Source organism: Colletotrichum karsti (genome assembly GCF_011947395.1).
Source record: "Colletotrichum karsti strain CkLH20 chromosome Unknown Scaffold34, whole genome shotgun sequence".
NCBI classification, from domain to species: Eukaryota; Fungi; Ascomycota; class Sordariomycetes; order Glomerellales; family Glomerellaceae; genus Colletotrichum; species Colletotrichum karsti.
The window spans coordinates 540,611-555,840 of NW_024065934.1; the positions used below are offsets into that span (position 1 = coordinate 540,611).

Sequence of the window (15,230 nt, forward strand, 5' to 3'; positions counted from 1 at the left end):
GAAAGAAACATGTTGATTCGAAACGAAAAGCGGCCGGAAGACCGTGTCGTCATCGCACCATATGCAACGTATGCAACAAGTAAGCCGCATGAACCATCCCTACCGACACACAAAACCCCGCGAAGACGACTCACTGCGTTGCAATGTGGCATGTCAGAGGAGGTGGAGGGCGACGGGGGCCAGGCATGAATGATGAAGAGACAGCCAAACGCGCCTGTAACGGGGTTTCGGCCGCGGCGGGTTCCCTGCCAGCTGTCTCCCCACCTTCGTTTCTCCTCACCACGAATGGCCAGCGGTTGCGAGGAGTTTGGCTGCTTAAAGTGCCAGAGTCCACTGATCGGGTGTTGGCACGCGAGGCACACGGTTCGTTTTGGAAGTCAAAATGCCTTTAAAAGGATGTTGATTTTGGCCGCAACGGGGGCGTGCTCCGGCGGGGTTTAGTACACAAACCGGGGCCTGTCAACGAACCGACCAGTCCCCGAGGTAGACATCGTGGCGATCAGCCAAACTTGCATACCCAGTATCCTGCCCTTGGGTCGTCCTCGGTCGCCAGAGACCGCCAGAATTTAGTCCAGCCGGGCCGTCCGTCGTTCCTGAGATGCTCGACTTCCTCGACTTCCTCGCCTCTCTGCTTCGCTTCTGCTGCTAGCAATGCAGTGTAGAGTGATTGATAGAACAGCACCTGCTTCTCAATACCCCTCGGTAGATTGTCGATGGGATCCAGGACTAATCCTGATAGCTCATCCGCGTTGACCTCGCCAAGTGTGGAGATGAGCAGAGTCGTCACGTTGGGCCTTGGAACCGGGACTCGCCGGACTGATCCCTCGAAAGAGATGTGCAGACGCCGTAGTGCTGGGAAGGTGGGCGCGATCTGGTTGATGATCTGCAGATACTGGTCGCGAGGACTCAAGGCGCGAAGTTCGGTAATGAGAGGAGCGCTCTTGGACGGACGCGGGGCGTTGTCGAGGGAGCGATCAATGAGAGACTCGTCGCGGTCGGGTATGCGAATCTCCAGCGACGTGATCCAGTTCAGTTGGGGTGTGGAAATGGCATAGGGAAAGTACATCGCCTCAAGCCTCTGCTCGAATTTGAACGTGTTGCTGGCGTACAAGACCTTGATCGTCTCTTCGTAGCTGTGACCTTGTTAGCATTCTCGTCTGATGTTATACAGTCTCACGTCAGACTCGTTCGTGGGTACTCACGCCCGACGGCAAGTTAACAACCAAGGCAAGACTTCCAGATACGTCTCCTTAGGCCCGCACGTCTGGAAGAACCCCCTAGGACATTGATCTCCCAGCTTCGTCTCAAGCCTCCGGTCTTCCGGGCCGCAGACGCAACTCCACCAGTACCACTGCGGCGTCATGCTCGCGTCCACGAACGGCGGATCCATTGGGGAGACACCGGGCGAGTGAGGGTACCAGGCCGGCACGGGTTGGTGGCCTTTCCTCCATCTCACGTCGGGCTGGAGGCTGCGTCGGTACAAGAGGTAGAGATGAAGGATCTTCCCGCCAAAAGCCAGCTGGTAGATTTGGTAGCGTAAGTCGAATGTCAGGACCTCGAAGAAAGGACCTAATGAGATGTCATCGCCGTTGACGGGAGTCTCTTCGGCCAGCGGTCGTGACCGAATGGCCAGGATCGAAGACTGAGCCGCGCCGTCATCCGTACCGCTTAGCTCGTCGTTCTGGATTGCCGTTGCCGAGATGGTTGCGTCCGCATCCGGAGCGGTGGGAGGCGCGTCACGCGGCGGCAGATGTGAGTCGCGACTCGGGCTCTGGGCGCCGAGAGGCGGTTCCGACATGGCTGCAGGGCTTCGCGGGGCAGCGGTTGATCGACCGGAGAGGTGGTGATCAACAGTACTGCATCGGTTGTGTCTTCCGCAGGTATCGCAGTGCTCTTTGAGAGTTCGTCTCTGAAGAGAGAAGCGAGTCTGTTGGGGAGAAGACAGGCGGATGATTTTGTGGCCAGGTACAAATGTTTCTAAGCCGGGAACGACACCGAGCGAGTACCGAATCGGTGCGACTTCCCTGAAATTGGTGATAACGCTGAGGGTACGTACCCCGGGATGTCAGACTCAGACTTTGGTCTCAGGTGGGGCCCTTGACGCCGTGCGAGTTCAGCATCAATGGACGCAATTATCACCAAAAATAGACCAGATTGCCGCTGGACACAGGCCTGCAGCGGGTATTGGGCACAGTAAAGGAACTGTACCCCTGGACTCACCCGCCGAGCGAGGGAATAACGACCACGGCAACCGGAGATGCGCATCGTGTCTGACCGACGACATTGCTCGTCTTCCCGCAGCTGATGGATCGATCCTCGAGCACTGTTTGGTCTCCGGGGCAACATCGGCGTGGAATATGCGCTGTCAGACGCTGAAGAATATGGTCATCACGTCAATTAGCAACAGCGGATGAGACGTATGGTTATCTCTTGTTCTCGAAATGTCCGAGACGGCAACTATTCTCTACAGCATTTGCGTACAGCTTCTCCCAGCATGATGCGTTCAGGCAGAACTTGAATGATTGACAGGTTTCTGACCTCCAAAATGTTCCAAAAAAAAGTAAAAGTAGAAAGACACCATCATCTGACTTTGCCTTCAATCAGTTATCCTCCACGTCAAATTCCGACAGCAACGAAGGCCATCGCCATGACGCCAGCCATGCCGGCGTTAATACGGTGAGCTTGAGCCGTGGTGACGACGGCGGGAACGATCTCGGTCGCCGTACCAGCGGGATCCTCCGGCAAGATGGTACGGAACATCGGGCCATCGGGGCTGGTCGTGATGGTGGCGTTGCTCGGAACAAGGCCGGAGCCAACTGGAACAGGAACAGGCGGGTCTCCGTATGGCATCAACGAGATGCTGCTCAGACTCTTGGTGACCGTCTGAGGAGGCCACAAGGTTGACTCAGCTGGTGTCTGTGTCGCAACAGAAGGGTCTGCCTGGAGACTGCCGGATGCTGTCTGAGGAGGCCACAAAGTCGTTTCGGCGGGCGGCTGGGGAGCCACAGTGGGATCGGACTGAAGATTGTCGCAGTTCTGAGATCCAGCAGAGCTCTTCGGCGGCATGTGGACGTAGACTGTCTGGACGACAACGATCGGGGCCGTGGGCACTCCGCTGATAGCAGGGAGGGAAGGAGCAGGAGTATGATCGTCGTCCAAGGTGCAGGAGCTTGACTGACCTCCCGCCGCAACAGTATGGACCACAAGAGTAGACCTGGTAGCCAACTTCAGGGTGCGAGTGATAGTCGGGAGCTTCACGGTAGAGTATGTGATGAGGGGAGAGGCCGGAGACGCGGCGGGGTCCGTGGCCAGGGTGTAAGAAGCAGGAGGATTGGAAGCAGGGAGCGTGGGAGCAGACGGGAACTCGTCGCAAGCCTGGTACACATTGGCGTAGCTGCAAGTTGCGCTGTTGAAGCCGCAGAAGCCGAAGTTGGCATTGCCGTTGCAGGGGTTGGCACAGAAGGACTCGTCGACCTTGGCGAGGTTCTCGAGGTTGCGTCCACAGCGACAGCCACTGGAAAGAACATAAGATGTCAGCGAGTGTTGTACGTCGATGATGTCGAAGACTTACTCGGCAAAGGCAGCGGCCTGGTCAAATCCCATGCAGGCAGACTGGCACTGCTCCGGAGTAAAGGCCGAGGGGAAGCCGACGAAGGCGACGAAGTTAGCTGCAGAGGCGTTGACGCAGCCGAAGTACTCGAAGCCGTGGATGACGTGATTAGCCTGGGCGGCGACCATGGAGGCCATGAGGATGATAGATAGAAGGAACGACATGTTGGAGAGACGTGAGAAGTGAACGAAGGTGACTCTTGGCTGGTTGAAAGGGGGGAACGGTCCAGAGTCTGGGCGGCGCGAGAAATGAGTGATTGGATGCTAGTCGCCTGAGTGGATGGCGATGGTGATGATTCCACGAAATAGTACCTAGGAGGAAGAAGTGAGTGAAGAGTTTTATAGCAAGAAGTCCATGGCTATAGATGGAAGGTTCTGCTTCCGGGAAGGAAAGAGCTGAGGTGACAGGAGGGAAGGCACCTTCTTGATCGTGCCTTCATCGGTAGGACTGTTGAGGGTAAGAGCGGAAGGAGTAACGTTTTCCATGAGGCATCGCACCTTCCTCTAGAGTAAAGGCAGGTTTACGTCACTATTCACGACCACGACATGTCAACGGCGAGAAGGACAGCTTGTTGGCGAAGTACACGCTTTTGGTATTCTGCTGGGTCCAGATGAGGCGAGGTGTCATGGTATCTAAGCTATGCATCAACATCAACCACCTCCGATACACCACCGCAGCAGAGATCGCAATCGTCAGGGCTCTCTTTGATCATCATGTTGCCAAACAGGCTGTCTAGAGCCATTTGCGACAAGCCAACAGCGGTTACGCAAGAGTGCGAAACACAGCATGTCGACAGTCTATGGCCGATCGAGTCTCATCATCCGATTGCAAGCGTGTCCTCCGTCCCAAGGCCTCATTAGGCAGCGTGGTGACTGAAGGTAGCTAGCTTAGTGCTTCTTCCTAGACGACGCCGAGACCAGCTTCTTCTTTACGCTCTTCGGAATCTTCTCCTTGCGCTTCTCGCGCTTGGCCTCCTTGACCGCTGCCTTGTGCGCCTGGCATTCGTTAGTCTGGATTCCTCAACAGCGGCGACATGATGCTTACCTTCTTCTCGTCCTTATCCTCATGCTTACGCCCCCTAGGCCTGCCCTTGTCGAACTTGGAATCCCCCTCGTCGTCATCGCTTCCGAGAGATGCTCCACTTCCCGACTCGTCTTCGGACTCGTCATCCTCCTCTTCCTCATTCTCCTTGACGACAGTATCGGCAAGCAGGTTCTTGTACACAAGCTTGTCACCCTCGCCCTGTCCAATCTTGGCACCGTCCTTCTCGATGTCGTAGACCTGCTCGAGAGTCTGGGGGATGTACTGCTTGCGGAAGACCTCGTTGTCGACCTCGACCTCAGCAGCAGCTTCGTCCTCATCGGCGGGTCTGCTTTCGTAGAGCTTCTCGAGGGCATCCTTCATGGCCGGCTCCTCCACCGGGCCCTGCGTCGCTGAGATGAAATCGAAAACGGCACGGTCAGACAGGGTGTCGACGCCCTTCCGCCTGAAGAAGTCGCCCACGTTCTTGATATCCATGCGCAGGAACTCCAACGCGCGAGGGTGGTCAGGCTCGACACTCTGAGAGACGTCGATGATGTACAGCTTCTTGTCGTTGTACAGGATGTTGTACTCGCTCAAATCGGCGTGGACAAGTCTGCAAACCTGGTATATCCTGCGGTACAGACCGAGCAACTGGACGTACAAGTCCCTCCACTGCTCGTCAACATCGTCTCCAGCCAGCTTGGCATCCCTCAGACGGGGGTACGCCCAGCCCTTGCGGTCACCCAGGAAACCCATAGCCAAAACATGAAGCTTGAGGCTGATGGGCTCAGGGCAGGGGATGCCAGCAGCGTGTATCCTCCTCAAGTTACGGAACTCCTTCTCGGCCCAGAGCTTGACCATACTCCTGTTGCTGCTCTTGTCGAAACCCTTCTGGAAACGGTGCTCGCCCGTGATATACCTCTCGCGGTCCTTGAAGACCAGGATCGACGTCTTGTACACCTTGATGGCTCGCTGGACGGTCGGCGCATCGCCCTCGGGATGCAGCACGGCATGGTAGACGTTGGCCTCCTTGCCGGTACTGATGGCACCGTGAATCTCGCTGACGACGCCACGGTTGATCATCTGCAGCAGGATCATGCGCGTGCGCTGATCCAGTACCTGCTCGCTCGTGGCGCGGTCCGCCTTATCCTTTGTCTTCTCGTCATCGTCGCGACCCTTGACGCTGTCGAGCCTGATCTTGGCAGCGTGCTTGGAGAGGGCGGTGATCTGGTCGTCAACACTGGCGAAAGTGTTTGCAGTCGGTCGTTGCGCGTTGGAGCGAGGGAGGGCAGCGCCGCCGTCGCTGTTGCTGTTGCTGTTGAACATGCGCTGGCGGTTGTACGACTTGGTCAAGTCGCCCGAGTCGCCGGCCCATTCGTCGTCGGGGACGTCGTCGTCCTCGCCGAAGATATCTTCCATGTCATCCTCGGCATCGTCCTCGAGGGCGGGGGTATCACGGGGCACGTTCTTCAGCTCGGCCGGTACCTCCTCGGTCTGTTCGTAGCCCTGGTTCGCGCGGTATGTGTATGGTGGCTCGTGGGGAGCGGCGGGAGACTCGTTGGAAGCCATGATGCAGGCAATCGAAGTTGTGCGGAATTCTCTGTGTCTTCTCCTACTGTGCAGTGTCTGGGTCTGGCGTGGACTTTGTCGGCTTGGAATTTGCACGAGTGTGCTCGAGATGTTGTTTACCCCTCTGCCCCTCCATCATCGCAGCCGGGATTTTCGAAATTTTTATCTTATCAGTTGGTGGCGGGGTTATCGACTCACCGGCCAGAGGAGAGGACCGTGCACCGAGGATGGTGAGTCAACAGTGGCCATCATTAGGGATTTTTTAGTGATACAGAATGAATCACAGCTGCTGTATGGTGAGACGGGCACTAAAAACACGCGCTAAAAGCTGCTCGCTTAGCTTTAGTCAGCTATTCCAGGGGCAGATTTGTGGAGCCACTCACTGTCCAATGGGGCGAATTGAGAGCCTGCACCTTGACAGTCACCCAATTTCAACATGAATGAGAGTATTGATTCATCTCTCAAGTGAGCATCATGCAAACACCACTCAGAGATCATCACACCTTATGGTCGACTCTGCTACGTCTATACGTTTGACTCCCAACGTTTCTTGATATCGTCCTAGGCAGGAAACACGTTCGTCTTCGAGTCGACTCCTGGATCCCAAGTGTTGGGCGTCGGGTCATTGCTTGATGTTGAAGTCATCGCGGCGCACCTCGGCTTTCGACCTTGGGGTAAAGACCGGCTATTATTCAGATTGACATAACAGCATTCAGATTGAAGCCTAAAGAGCGGCTCGATCGGTCTGAGCTTTGCCCTCTTCGGGCGCGCTCTTCGGCAGAATATCTGTGACTCACTCTCTTGGACTAGGTCAATCACCTTGGCACGTCTTACTGACACCTAAATGACGAGAAGGCCGTTCAGAATGAGAGCGCTAGCTTGACCTCGTGTGGCAATCAGCTCAAGTATGCGCTCGGGCGCCACTTCTTCTGGAAATCTTCCTCGCATTGAGGTCCGGGACATGTCATCTGCTCTGACCCGAGCTGGCGTCGTCCGTTGAAATGCCGACTTCAACGGCATGCACAAGTCTCATGGTGACTCTTTGCCAGCCTTCATCTCTTCTACTTCATTGGCATTACTTAATCTTTTCAATTTTCCTGGTTTATTCCGGTGGAGCGGGCGTTCAGATGAGCATGGCTCGCGACCAAGCGTGAAAATTTTAACGGCGGACGAGCCAGGCTCGAATTTGATAACGAATGCCGTTCATCGGGAAAGGTTGTTGGTCTAATGGCGTCATTCCCTTCATGGCCTTCACTGAAGTGAGGAAGGTGAACTTGAGATTGCCGAATTTCTATCCCAAGTTTATCACCTGTCTGCACATATGTTGATGCCTCCAGCTCTACCATACGCGTCGCAACCAAGATCAACCTCATCTCTGCTGATATCAACGCCTAGCTTCATTAGCCTCGCTCTCCTTCCGTCTTCCAGGGACATAACCGCATCTAATGCCCGGAAGTCGACGGAGCCGCCGATGAGCTCATGAAGCCCTCATTCAACTTCGGCCGAAAACGACGAACCTTGCTAGTCATGAAGACGGGCCATGCGCCGTCCCGCAGCGTTGACGTCCAGGATGCGTGGAGACAGGATAGCTCCCGTTCAGGCACGGCCCTGCTTCCACTCGATCAAGAACCTTCCCGCACACTCCCCGAGCTGGCCATGGCCAATGGCCCGCGAGCCTCGTCTGTAGCTTCCACCTGCTTCTTGACGGGATCATCCCACCCATCAATGCACAAATAACCTCTGTCTCACCACTATAAGGTGGTGCCCTATAGTTTGTACTTGGGCTGTCGATGAAACCAGGCGTTGCCATGGATCTGCGCTTCCGTATGAGTGGTTGAGGTTGAGGCCCTCGTTTATATCGTGCCTGGACCCTGAGAGCCAAGCTTGAAAGCTCTTGAGCCCTAGTAGGTCTTATTCTGTCATTAAACATAGGAATCTCTCGTTCTTACAACGTCGGCACGGCATCATGGCTCACGTCTGGCGCGGGACGTGGATCCTCTGGCTCCTCTACGCTCTCTCTGCTCTTCTGATTTTGGTACAAGCACATCATTGGAAACGCCCTTACCATCAACCGCCGATATTACCATCACCGCAGCCATCACCGCAGCCAGCACCGCAGCCAGCACCACAGCCAGTACCACAGCCAGTACCACAGCCAGCACCACAGCCAGCACCACAGCCAGCACCAAAGCCATCAACACAGCCAGCACTCCAAAACGATATTGACAGCGGGAAAGCCTTGTCAGAGCTCAACCAGAAGGCACTAGATAATTTCCGTCGGCTTAACCATCGACCATCGTTCAAGAACTCCACAAGCGCCTGTTATGGGAACCAGACGTTGATGAGAAAGGAATGGTGAGTCTGGTGGACGACCGAAACGTTGTGATCACTACACTAACACATGGCTGAATAGGAGGACCCTCTCAGTCCCGGAACGCAAGTCATTCATCGCAGCTGTCCAGTGTATCATGAAGAAGCCAGTGTTATCAGATCGCAAGAGGGTCCCCATGGCGAAGTCGCTCTACGATGACTTTGTGGCTGTTCACTACACCAGCTTCAGGAATACTCATCTGACGGTATGATCTAGACACTCCTAGTATTCTGTGGGGGACCTGTTCAGCGCCAACTAACGTCGTCGACAGGCCTCGTTCTTTGCTTGGCATCGATATTACCTGGGCACCTTCGAGCAGAAGCTGCGTGCCGACTGCGGGTACAAAGGAGCCCTCCCATATTGGGAATGGGGTCTCGACATCAAGAACCCAGCTGCGTCGCCAGTTTTCGACGGGTCCGACACATCCCTCGGGAGCGACGGCGCCTTTATTCCACACGACGGACTTCGTCTACGTCAACCATTCTCCAACAATCTCATCGTTCTCGAACCCGGCTCAGGTGGCGGTTGTGTCAAATCAGGGCCTTTCGCCAACATGACAGTCCACATCGGCCCGGCGGCTCTGGCGCAGTACGGCACCGACAAGCCCTTTAACGTCTCGAAACCCCTCGAAGACCTCCCACGGTGTCTGAAGAGGGATTTGAACAGTTTCGTGGCATCCAAGTACTGCTCGTTTCGCAACACAACCACGCTCATCACGGAGCAGAAGACCATCGAGAAGTTTTCGGCGCTACTTCAGGGCGACGACAGATTCTTCCCGAACACCCTAGGTGTTCATGGCGGAGGCCACTTTATCATCGGCGGAGACCCCGGGGCGGATGGATTAATAGCCCCTGGCGACCCGGCGTTCTGGGTCCATCAAGCGCAGGTCGATCGCGTGTATTGGATCTGGCAGAACCTGGACTTTGCTAATCGGCAGGGCGTGTTCGGGACATTCACGTTGCAGGACAACCCACCAAGTCCCAATGGTAGTGTTGACGACCTGATCGACCTCACTCCGATCAACACGCCTGTCAAGATTAAAGACCTTATGAACACAGGAGCAGGAACGCCGTTGTGCTACTTGTACTTATAGATAATTATGACCTAGCTACAAATAATGTTTAGACTGATACCCAAGCCTACCCTCAACTCTTAGTTCTCAACCTGCCATTGCTGGTCTATGGGCCATCATGCCTCTTTACTAAAAGCCACTGGGAAAATGAACTCACGGCCAAGAGCCAATGGGTTTCACACAGCCAAGCCAAGAAAACCGTAAACGGGGCATTCTCACGTTAGTTTCCAGCTGAGAAGTCTACTGACAACTTCAAAGTTTTGTTCAGCGCTCAGTCATTGGGACGCCATTTGCAGTAGAGAATCAGCCTGCGAACTGGGATGATTAGCTCCTCGCATCGTCTATCACCACAACTCTCAATCTCTTCACTTCTTGGAGCTTTCCAGAGGGAGGGAGGCGGGAGGCGGCATAACCGAGGTGCAAGTCCGAACTCTGCAGGCTACAGTGATTGCCACCTTCACATCGGTGTGCCATGCGGGCGACGAATGCCCGCCTGCAAAGAAGAGGCAAGAAACTCAAGAGAACCCGCGATGCTTCGCCAGAGTCACGACGTAGCGGCGAGGCCAATCCCAATGGTCAGCCAAAAATACTATTCCAGGCTGATCCCATCATCGATCAGGTTAGACCAGGAATGTCCCAACCTACTTCATGAGACAAGCTTTGTGGAATTGAGACGGATGCGCCAACCAGGCCGCACACTTGTCCAAGCTAGGTTCTAGCTCGCCGAGCCTCTTTTATCCTTGCCACCACCTGCGTGCTCGGTCGATTGCGGTCTATCAAAGCGCACTCAACATTCCCCACGTTCGCCGGGCACAAGCCACGGGCGTGCCCAAAACGCGTGTCTTTGGCGGGTTGAAACATCTGGCCATCCTTGCAAGCGGTCTGTATTTAGCGCCGCCGCTTACGAGCCGAGAAATGAGTGAGTGATGACGTTGCCTGGTTATTTAGTTTTCGAGTCTAGCTGACTATGCTGTAGTTAGGACTTTTCGCATTCGCCATTCAAAAGTCGAGGAGGGGAAGCGAGGGCCGGGCGCGAGGTCTTGTACTCGGTTCGTCTCGTCCTCGAGAATTTTGCACAATGTTGTTATCCAAAGAATTCGCCCAGCGACGTCTCATGAACTCGCGATGAGCCACGTATGTTCAGATGTGGGTAACTCAGTAAGACCCGACGATGAATGAATGCGCCACATGAGATTACGACACCGCGTCTACGAAATCCAATAGAAGGAAGCGTTTGTCTGTCGTGGAACTTGGGGAAGCACGAACGGGTCATTGTGTGGGTGGGCGAAAGCAAGAAGCATCGAGAGGTGAATGGATGTTTGGTCCTTCCCGTCGACAAACACACAAACGCCAGCATTGTGGAAGCAGCAACCCGAGTTGCGTCTCCCTTCGTGACACCATCAATACCGTCGGTTGCTCAAATCCAGTCCTGGTGCCTAAAGGAGGGCAAACGAAACTGCAAACAACTTTATTTGTTCTCGACCGGCTCCCATCGATTATCGCCAACATCACCTCGACATTCCTAAGCCTCACCGAAGATCGCCACCGATATAATCAGTTTCTCCTCTACCTAAAACGAATATGATATCGATAGCAGCTCCGCGGCTGCTATCGACGCGGTCGCGGCAGCCGTTTACCTATATCTACGTTGCCCTCTCGATATGCCTTCTCTACGTCTTTCTTCGCACCGATCTCGGTAACACCGTTGTCACAAGAGTAGCAGACATCAGACCCGGAGCTGGCAAGTCTTCGAATGGGCTGCCTAAGACGCCCACATACAAACCGCAACCGACATGGACACCGCCTCCCGTCAAAGACCCGTTTCCCCTTCTCATGACCTCGAACCCCCCTCCGATTCCTTCTTGGAATATACCTAAGAAGCCGAACGTCTACACCAAATACGATCTGCCCATCGCTCCACCGCTGCTCATCGGCTTCACGCGCAGCTGGCCGTTGCTACTGCAAACTGTTGTCGGATACGTCACGGCAGGATGGCCGGCGGAACAGATATACGTGGTGGAGAATACGGGAGTGCATGAGTCCAACGCGATGGGCCGACTCGGCTTGCAGAACCCACTGTACCTGAACCACACACAGCTTCACATGCTCGGAGTCCACGTGATTCGCACGCCTGTGCTGCTCAACTTTGCTCAGCTGCAAAACTACTTTGTTTCCCTGAGTAAAGACAAAAAGTGGCCATACTACTTTTGGAGCCACATGGACTCGTTTGTCATGTCTCTGGAAGAGGGCGCCGAGGGCCTTTCGGGACCGGTCAATACGCCCGAGTATCAGACAATCTACGACCTCGCAGTGCGGGAGGTAAATCACACGTTGAGGACTGACCCGAAATGGGGAGCGAGGTTCTTCGCGTACGACCACCTGGCGCTGGTGAACCCGAAGGCGTACGAAAGCGTTGGTGGTTTCGACACCTTCATCCCATACTACATGACGGACTGCGATATGCATTGGCGTCTTGAAGAGGCTGGTTGGAGCATGAACGAGTCCAGGGCGGGAATCATCCAGGATGTTGCTACGGTGCTTCAGGACCTGAGGATGTTCTACCGCGAGGGAGATGTACCGGAAGGGTTCAGCTTCACAGACCCGAATCCACCTCCTGCGAAGGTCTCCAGAGACCTTTCGAAGGAGACACCGGAGAAGCGCGGACTGGAGGAGAGCCTCGCGCATCTTCCCCCGGCAGGCGACGCTGCTGCTGTGGATGGCAAAGGTGTCACGACGACGATACTTGACCCTCTCATATCCTTCAAGAAGCTATTCCGCATCAGCCAGGACATGTTTAATCACAAACACGCCGATCGAGACAGGAACACGTGGCAACTGGGACAAAGGGGCGGAGATCCAAGTGAGCCGTACTACTACGATGCTCTTGGGTTCCAGACCGGCATCGACGTGATGACAGAGGCTGGCAGGGAGGTCTTCAGGAGAAAATGGGGCCATAGAGGGTGTGACTTCGCTGCTGCCGGCTTGCATCCTGACGATGCTTGGAAAGTCGAGAAGGACTGGGATTAGTACGAATGGCCCTTTGGATATCGAGCACGCTTTGGAGTATACGGCGTTATGGGGTAGAAGCTTCATCTTGAGAATAGTAATGTCTAGAGTAGACGGTTCGAAGTCATCGTCCTAAGGATCATAAGCGTTTTCTGGTAAACTCAAGAGCTTGTGAAGAAGATATCTACCACACTCGCATCCAGTTCGCAAACGTTGAGTCGGGCTCCAAGTGTTGGGATATCATGAATGAGTCAGTCATTTCGCTTGAAGCTCATAGTAGAGGTTGGGAAGGTAACGCTTCAGAATCCGACAAGTTTGAGTACCTCCTTGCAGCCGTGAAGACTGCTCAACGAGTGCTCTATGGACCCGGCCCTTGCGGTTGTAAGACCTAAGACACACAATTCTTGCTAGAGATTTGATCGACATATGCTTTCAGTGATCATAACTGAGGGCAATGTCAGCCGCTAGTCGAACTGACTATTGCTCGGCTTGTCCGGCATGTTAGCAACGGCGAGCAACAAGTTCACGTCCGAAGCGGAATGGCACCCTACACAGCCCCATCTTGCAACTGAACCCTTGAAATGTGAAAAACGATTGCTCGTCCGATCGCCAGAAACAAGCTTTCAAAAGGGGCGCATGATTGGGATAACTGACAGGGACAGCCCGTGTCGTCGCAATAAATTCATAGCTATCTTTCCCCACACGAAAAAGCTTACCACACGATGTTCAACTCCATTCGTTGCTATTATTCAGGGGCACAACCATCAATCTTGAGCATTCATGCCTCCAGACCCTCCGCGTCGAACGACAGAGGTGGCTGCTGAACGGTAACATAACTCAGTGATATTAATAGCCCTGCCTCGTCACACAGCAACAGCGTGAAGACAGTTCGGAAAACGAGTCTAGCACCCCGCTAGTTTGCCGTTCATCCGATCTTACACAGCGATCATCATGGTTTCCGAGCCATCGTGGATCCTTCGCACTTCCAGCAGATCCGGGGATCTGCACATGGAGCAACATAAATACGACCCTGTTCGTCCTTGAGACGGTTCGATACCATCATCAACAGTTGCAGACACATTCAAGAAAGATTCTTCTCTGACTTCTATCCAACGTTCGCTTATCCCAATCATGTCGACTTACATCAAACTCGCCGTCTTGGCTATTGCAAGTCTGAGCATGGCCAGCCCCATGCCAGACCCAACCACAAAGGCAGTAGCCGGCGACTGCACCACCACTGTCACGCACCTGGATCACGGATTTACCGGCGACTTCAAGCCTACCAGTACCATTACGCTCTACAACAGCACAGTCACTGTACCCAGTCCCACAGACTGCCATGGTTGCAGTCATGTTACTACGACGGAAGCGCGGGCACCGTTCTGGGGAGGTCATGGACCTCAAGTTGAGAAGGTCGTCTATGTTTACGCTTCAACGCCAACAACTATCTCGACACCTGTTTGCGCAACGGCGACGAAAGCCGTCTAGACGAAGATGCGAAGACGGAGGTGGAAGGGTTGAGCCAAATTTGGTAGCAAAGAGACGCTGGGGCTTTATTCTTAAGTAATAGGAGATATTTTCTTAGATATCAAATATATACACGTGAATCACTTGAGCTGGGTCAAGGACTCTCACGTATGAGGAATATCAGATCACTTCATCTTGTCTACTTGTCATTTTGCAAACATTTCTACACCGAAACGTGCATGAGCTGTGATCAGACACATCGCAGACCATGGGCACGTAAAACAGCTTCAGCGCCTTGATAGCTTCAGTCGATGCAGACATGAACTCCTTTAATTATTTACAACATATAACCAGTTTTCTTACCTAATTGGACGATTCTCATATTCTTCAACTCAACTGAGGTACTTCATAAAACCACGCAATCTACAATTACCTAATCAGGCAACAAGTGAGGCTATTCAGAGGCCCTACGGACAGAGCCCTCACACGCAGAGCCCTCATGTGGATCTCTGTCAAGAGGACGTGAAGAATGTGAGGGGCAGGAGGGGCAGGAGGGAGAGGATGGCGCATGGGAAAGGGTGGCTGGATAGGAATGGGGGGCTGTATTCAATCCCTAGCATTATGAGCTAGGTAACACTGTTTCAAGTATTCCAAGGAGCTCAGTGAAGGGCGAGCTCGTCGCCTTGCTCAATTGGAGGCTAGGGGTGGCCTCGAAATGCTCAATTGAGTTGATTTACAAAGTGAATAAGTTGGAGGCAATAAATAGACAGCGTGCACACCTTTCTTTACTTATTCGTAGGCAGGTCGCAGGGAAGGTTGCATACACTGAATACAACACTGGCATAACTTTGAATCAGTTTACTTGTAGCTTAGTGTGATCAGAGTTCCTGAATGCCTATCCGTAGGAGCATTCGATCGACTTGCACCACCTTTGACCGCACTAAATATGGTTTCTTTTTGTGATTGCTGCAAGACGCAAACTTACGAATGTCGGCTTATCCGCACTTTGATGCGATTGCTGCGTGGCGGCGGTGGGTGTCTACATATTCCCATTGGTGGTTGGATATGAGACATCCATCCATGATACGACCATACCTTATGAAGGCGAGACG

The 15,230-nt window shown here is 53.9% G+C and overlaps 6 protein-coding genes across 6 annotated transcripts; 3 read left to right on the plus strand and 3 right to left on the minus strand.

Moving 5' to 3' along the window:
* Positions 1-499: 499 nt before the first annotated feature.
* CkaCkLH20_09585 (uncharacterized protein) lies at positions 500-1,798 on the minus strand (the record flags this gene model as incomplete). Its single annotated transcript, XM_038892300.1, has 2 exons — positions 500-1,133; positions 1,203-1,798. 2 exons carry the CDS (start codon positions 1,796-1,798, stop codon positions 500-502), a joined length of 1,230 nt encoding a protein of 409 aa, XP_038742536.1.
* Positions 1,799-2,616: 818 nt separating this feature from the next.
* Positions 2,617-3,774, minus strand: CkaCkLH20_09586 (uncharacterized protein; the record flags this gene model as incomplete). Its single annotated transcript, XM_038892301.1, has 2 exons — positions 2,617-3,514; positions 3,572-3,774. 2 exons carry the CDS (start codon positions 3,772-3,774, stop codon positions 2,617-2,619), a joined length of 1,101 nt encoding a protein of 366 aa, XP_038742537.1.
* A 723-nt stretch (positions 3,775-4,497) lies between these two features.
* Positions 4,498-6,202, minus strand: CkaCkLH20_09587 (serine threonine-protein kinase rio1; the record flags this gene model as incomplete). Its single annotated transcript, XM_038892302.1, has 2 exons — positions 4,498-4,605; positions 4,655-6,202. 2 exons carry the CDS (start codon positions 6,200-6,202, stop codon positions 4,498-4,500), a joined length of 1,656 nt encoding a protein of 551 aa, XP_038742538.1.
* Positions 6,203-8,441: 2,239 nt separating this feature from the next.
* On the plus strand, positions 8,442-9,666 carry CkaCkLH20_09588 (uncharacterized protein; the record flags this gene model as incomplete). Its single annotated transcript, XM_038892303.1, has 3 exons — positions 8,442-8,557; positions 8,616-8,778; positions 8,845-9,666. 3 exons carry the CDS (start codon positions 8,442-8,444, stop codon positions 9,664-9,666), a joined length of 1,101 nt encoding a protein of 366 aa, XP_038742539.1.
* A 1,560-nt stretch (positions 9,667-11,226) lies between these two features.
* On the plus strand, positions 11,227-12,672 carry CkaCkLH20_09589 (uncharacterized protein; the record flags this gene model as incomplete). The annotated part of the gene is made up of 1 exon (XM_038892304.1): positions 11,227-12,672. The coding sequence occupies one exon, from the start codon at positions 11,227-11,229 to the stop codon at positions 12,670-12,672; it is 1,446 nt and encodes a 481-aa protein (XP_038742540.1).
* Positions 12,673-13,782: 1,110 nt separating this feature from the next.
* Positions 13,783-14,139, plus strand: CkaCkLH20_09590 (uncharacterized protein; the record flags this gene model as incomplete). The annotated part of the gene is made up of 1 exon (XM_038892305.1): positions 13,783-14,139. The coding sequence occupies one exon, from the start codon at positions 13,783-13,785 to the stop codon at positions 14,137-14,139; it is 357 nt and encodes a 118-aa protein (XP_038742541.1).
* Between the last annotated feature and the right edge of the window lie 1,091 nt (positions 14,140-15,230).